Genomic DNA, 6,000 nt, shown 5'->3' on the forward strand with positions numbered 1-6,000 from the left:
CAAACTGGAAAAATCAGACTGAGTTTAAAAGATGCTAATTTTTTTATTGCATAGAGTATAATTAATGATTTCTTCTGCATGAGGGAAAAGTACAATGCGGGGATTAGCCAGCTTCCGACAAGCGTGACAAACTGTAAAAATTTATAATATTGTAATAATTTATGTTGATGCAATGGACAAAGTTGTCACATGTTGGTCTGACTCGACGAGAATGGAAATAAACATTTTCCACTATTGAGCTACCAGAGCTTTTCGAACTTCACTGTCCACATAACCAAATATAATCGTTAGAGCCACTGCTTTGTTGTTGCATTCGCCACTTTATTTGGCCCGTAAACAGCACACACATGTTTGGCCGCCACCTCCGACTCTTCACCTTGGTCGAAGTTGTATTGAAAAATATATCAAAACTGCCCAAGAAATTTTCTTAAAACGCAATGTCACCTTAAAACCGTCATACAGTAATTATGAACCGATGCGATGGATGTATACATCTACTAAATACATAAACTGGAAAATACTCAGCACTTTTTATTTCACAAAATTAAATAATTAGAAAGGAATAGCTTAGAGTTACTGTTTTACTTAAGCAACTTTTGTGAATTTGCCGCTGCTAGGAAAATATAATGAAGACTACATAGTTTTTCTGAAGAGTGTGAAAGAGTGATACCCATAACTGATGGTGATCTAGAGATAGCCAAGCCTATAATGTCAGCAACATTCCATCGCTTATGCGATGTACAAAATGATTTCACAAAATTGGTATTTAGAGGGAGAGACTTATGCCCAAAGAAGTAGTATCATGATGGAAAGAATAATGAGCTGACGCGTATCGTGGTACCGTTACTTTGCTCTCAGCGAATTTGACAATGAGGTACGTCGTATAAGCAGCAGTATGGTCAGATTACCATGTGCGTAACTCGATTTAGCATTTTTTGTTTTTTTGTTATTTAGTCTCGGAGTTTTTGTTCTTTTTTCATGACATTTTTCTAGCCTGTTCTAATTAAAAGCAATGTTTATAATTTTATAAAATATACAGCGGTCGCCGTAGCCGAATGGGTTGATGCGTGACTACCATTCACAATTCACAGAGAGAACGTAGGTTCGAATCTCGGTGAAACACCAAAATTCAGAAAAACATTTTTCTAATAGCTATCGCCCCTCGGCAGGCAATGGCAAACCTCCGAGTGTATTTCTGCCATGAAAAAGCTCCTCATAAAAATATCTGCCGTTCGGAGTCGGCTTGAAACTGTAGGTCCCTCCATTTGTGGAACAACATCAAGACGCACACCACAAATAGAAGAAGGAGCTCGGCCAAACACCCAAACGAGGGTGTACGCGCCAATTATATATATATATATATATATTAGGCCGGGTCGATTTGTGGGCAGGCAAAAAAATCGCCCATTGCTCTGTGAAAATCATATTTAAGGGATCAAAATGAGAAACTTTGCCGAAGGAACCATACCTTTAAAACGAATTCTGATGTCCCCCAATTTGGGCGATTTTTAATCGACCCGCCCTAATATATATATACGTATATACACTTTTTAAAAATTAGTTCAATAATTCACTCAGTTTTATTTAGCTTCACTTTCTTTTAACTCTGGTCGCATTGCCCGCGATTGCGGTTATTGTTGGTGTACTTCTCTCTCCTTTCAGCAGTCAAGTTTCTCTCTCGCTACTGCAGTGTTGCCTAGCTTTGGATATAAAATCGCACTAAAATGACTACGTAAAGAAGATAAAACACCAAACTTTTATTGAATTACTTAATGGCCTTTGTATGCGTGACAAATTGTCTTTTAAATGTGCGTTTTTTAAATAAATGTGTTATGATTATGTACAATTTAATTTATAAGTTTTTTTCGACTTTTTTGCTATATTTGAGGTTATGTGACAAGATAAGGTACTCTTTTTGTAAAAATGTCGTTATAGTTCCTTAAGAATTTTGTGATATTTTGTTGCTCATTTTTACTATGAATACACCTCTTGATGTCCTATGTCCCACTAAGGATTGAGGACCGGAAGAAACGATTACACGGTTATAATTAAAACACTAAATTTATTGCGAAGAGCAAATGGTTGGCAACACTGCACGACTCGGCCATTGTGGCGTCACGCACTCTCTGATGGGCGCAATCTTGTTTCTATCATTCTTGAAGTAGTATCACTATTGGTATCCAGACCTTAAGGGTCTGGAGAATGACAAGCACCGTAACACAGGTCAGCCTAACCTAATCTGGTCAGAGCTCATTATTTCTAATCTTATCTACAACTACTCCTCGTAGATAAAATGATAAAAAAATTCCGTTCCGTTATGCTAATATAATTCGTATTCTATTATCAATATAATTTAAAAAATGTTGAGGTGGCTGACAAATGTAAAGTATTTTGATTGACTTCGCCTTGGCTATAGCAACCAATCCATGATTCACTGGTTCCATGCCCATAGCCATGCCCACAGCATGAAACGGCATGACGATTTTTTCCTCTAGCGATCACCCCTCAGGCCAGTTAGCACTTAACATCAGGAACTTAGTCATTCAATAGGATCTATGCACCTATGGATGTGTATGTATTTACGTGCGAACTTAGACGTATTTCTAGTTAATAAACAACTTACAAATATTTCGTTTTTATTTCAACAATTTATTAAAATTACTTAAAAAATACATTCAATATGGAAAACACGAAACAAACAAATAAAATCTCTGCGGAAAGTAAACAATCGTTCGTTGTGGGTAGTAGCTTTCACTTCCCGTATTTTACATACTTAGTCAAAGCGTTTCATCTCTACTCTGCTCACTCACTTTAATAGCTGCTTCATTTATGCGCCTCCATTTGCTCGATATGAATAGCCTGCATTTTCTACGAATACTTCCTTAAGTCTCTCAAAACTCACTAATTGATGACAAGATTTTATGAATATGAGGGGTTTATAGTGTCATAATATGCGTAATTGTATGTAGGTGTCTATGAGATGGGTAGACAAATTATTGTTGTGACAACATTTATCCATAATATGTTATATGTATTAATCCATAAGTTCATTAGCCTTTTTCAAATCCTTGTCCATTACAAGTCATAGGTTTCTTGTGCGATTCGCTTACTTAATGCAACAGACCATGACCATAACCGTAGTTCAGGCCGTAATGACCATAAGATGGCGCCGCATACACAGCTGGAGCCGCATGTACTACAGGAATCGATTTGGTGGCCACTTTGTAGGTATTGGCGTATGACGTAGCCAATGGGGCGATGGTCTTCACCACAGGTGCAGCAACGATGGGCGCGCTGTAGGTTTTTATAATTGGTGCAGGTGCTACAATGGCAGGTGCATGATAAGCTGGTGCTACAACGCCGCTATAACCCAAGCCATAGCCTAAGCCATGGCCAGCAAGTCCATAGCCGCCAAGGTAACCGGCAGAAGCAACAGCGCAGAGAGCAGACAAAGCGACGATCTGGAAGGAAGTCCGGAAAACTTGCATTAAAATGTGATTTAGTTTTGAAAGGATGATAAATCAATGCTTAATTTAATTGTAATCTCTTTATAACACTAAGTTACTTTAACCACTAAGTAAATAAAAACGATAAATAAAAATATGTAACTTGTAACTTATTTGTTAAAAAAAAAGTTTAACAAAAAAAGATTACAATAATGTAAATAAAAATTAAAATATTATAATTAATAATGTCCACAATTAGTATATTATTAAAAATAGACCAAATAGTATTCCGACATGGGTTCGAAAGAGTGGAGTAAATGAGTTCCTATGAAAGTCCTCTCTTATCGATTATCCTGTATTCGGCTGCCATAAAATACAGAATAGGTGTTAGTTAAACAGTGTCTATTCTGATATTTGAGCATGTAGAGCAAGTGTGGTACGATAACTGCTCTAAATACTTAAAGCCGACATCAGATCATCTTCGGTTGCTGTTTTTCTCACTGGAGCATAGGGCCTCAGTGAAACACCTCCATCTGGGTCTATTTTTTGCAAGCAAGCAAAGTGATTTCAGCCAATTTGTCAAAGTTAGGTATTTTGAAAAGCTATTGCATGACCAGTTACCCATGCAACTATACTCCGAAAGTAACCAAAAAATTACATGCAGACTAACTTACTAAAACTATAAGTACGTTTTGGCTATTCACACTGCGATAGCCAAGAAAAAGTTCTGTTGCAAATTATAATACATTTTATTATAAAATGCCAAAGTGATTTTAATAAGGCGAACAAGAGTACAAACAGATTTTTGGTTTTAAAACAGAAATTTAATCTAGTGACATTGATGACGTCAATGATGTTTTCTAACACAATTTATTGAATACCAGAGTACAAGGGAATAAAGAGAGCTGACGAGCTTACTAAGGCAGGCACCCGCTTGCCTAGGATGAGTACGTCGAACATATATCCCTCACTCTCAGTTTTGAAGGCGGTACTAGACGAGGAACTAACTCTGGAAGCACAGTGTATATGGGAGGCCTCGACCTTGTAGCTGTTCTGCTCTAAGCGGAATTTGTTAGAACTGCCTGGGATTGGTATAATTTTCATCTCGGAAGGATATTATTGACAAAAGTTGAAACGATTTAATAAAACCCGCCAAAGCATGTATCGCGAACTATGTTTAACACGACTTCAAAAACACTGGTAACACCACGGGCACTTGTGGTCCATGTGAGATCTATTCAGATCAGCCAGATGTGGCTACCTAGCTATTGGCGAAATATTCAATGCAACCTTGGCAACACTATCACACTGGCTGGTATGGTCTTCAGTTGGGGTTGAAAGTAATGTTGCAACTTGCTTCAAACTTTCTGTTAAATGTGCTCAGGCTATACAAAATTTAAGTTCGAAATTTCGGAAAAGTTGTATATAATTTTTCAAAACCAGTTTTTAGGTGAATTCAATTTCTTAACAGCAAATCTAATTGCCAAAAGCACTTTCTTTGATATGGCTAAACTGCACCAAAAATTCGTTTGTCGTATTGACATATTTTTCAATTATTTGCAAAATTGTTTTTAATATATATGTAATTGTTTTTTTTTTTTGCGTAAATCCCAAATTCAATTTTTTAGTTAAAAAACTATTAATTTTTAAAAGCTAAAAAATTGTAACTAGCAAATGCAGCTAATTTTCTATGATCTTATTTTAGTATGCAATATTATTTTTATTCTGAAATTCGGTCTCGCATAAACTTTTCTTAGACACAGCTTCAACTGGCGCACTACACTGATATATATATATTTTTTTTCACTTATAAAGCAAACGCATTTAGTCCTTCAAATCCTTGCACTGCTTACCAATTTGAACATTTTGATTGAAGTTAAAGTATTTTTTGTTTTGTGAAAATTTAAAAAATCAAACTTGTGAGTACAACTACCACTAGATTTTGTTAACCGCAAATGTTGTTATGCCTTTAGACTGCAACTGTAGCGGATATTTATACACGAAAATCAGAAAAATTCTGACAAAGCTACAGAAAACCAATTCACATATTCACACACACGCACACACACATACACTCGCGAATGCAGCGGCAGAAAAGAAAAATTGGCATATGAAAAGCAAACAAAACCAAAACGCCGCTAGAGCGTCAAGGCACTAAACAAGTACTCATTGCAAATAGATACTACCAACGGCAACAACAACAACAACAGAGCAATGTGTTTCGCAAACGCTTAGAAAAAACGCCCTGCCGATATGCCAACAAAAACAACTCCGGCTACAGTCAGCTGATTAACAAAGCTTGAGAGCGAAGGGGTTGCTTTGCTGCAGAAAAAACAAAACAACAATGGAAAGAACGTGCGCGCATGCGCTTTGTATGCTACGGGCTACAAACTGTACGCTGCTGGCCATACGCTCTTAGCGATAGCGTAAGTAATGGCTTCTGACTTGAAATTGGCGCTCATTGGCAGCAATTATAATCACTGTTCCATTTGTAATGCTAATTTTATTGGCTTCATTTATTGCAACTTTAATACTCAACAATTGAGTTAAACAT

General features: G+C 36.6%; 1 protein-coding gene across 1 annotated transcript; it reads right to left on the bottom strand.

Moving 5' to 3' along the window:
- Positions 1-2,628: 2,628 nt before the first annotated feature.
- Positions 2,629-5,397, bottom strand: LOC129241203 (cuticle protein 38-like). Its single transcript, XM_054877419.1, has 2 exons — positions 5,300-5,397; positions 2,629-3,461 (listed from the first exon to the last, which is right to left on the bottom strand). The coding sequence occupies exons 1-2, from the start codon at positions 5,309-5,311 to the stop codon at positions 3,111-3,113; spliced, it is 363 nt and encodes a 120-aa protein (XP_054733394.1). The 5' UTR covers positions 5,312-5,397; the 3' UTR covers positions 2,629-3,110.
- Positions 5,398-6,000: the final 603 nt, after the last annotated feature.

Source organism: Anastrepha obliqua, chromosome 3 (assembly GCF_027943255.1).
Source record: "Anastrepha obliqua isolate idAnaObli1 chromosome 3, idAnaObli1_1.0, whole genome shotgun sequence".
In the NCBI taxonomy this organism is placed as follows: Eukaryota; Metazoa; Arthropoda; class Insecta; order Diptera; family Tephritidae; genus Anastrepha; species Anastrepha obliqua.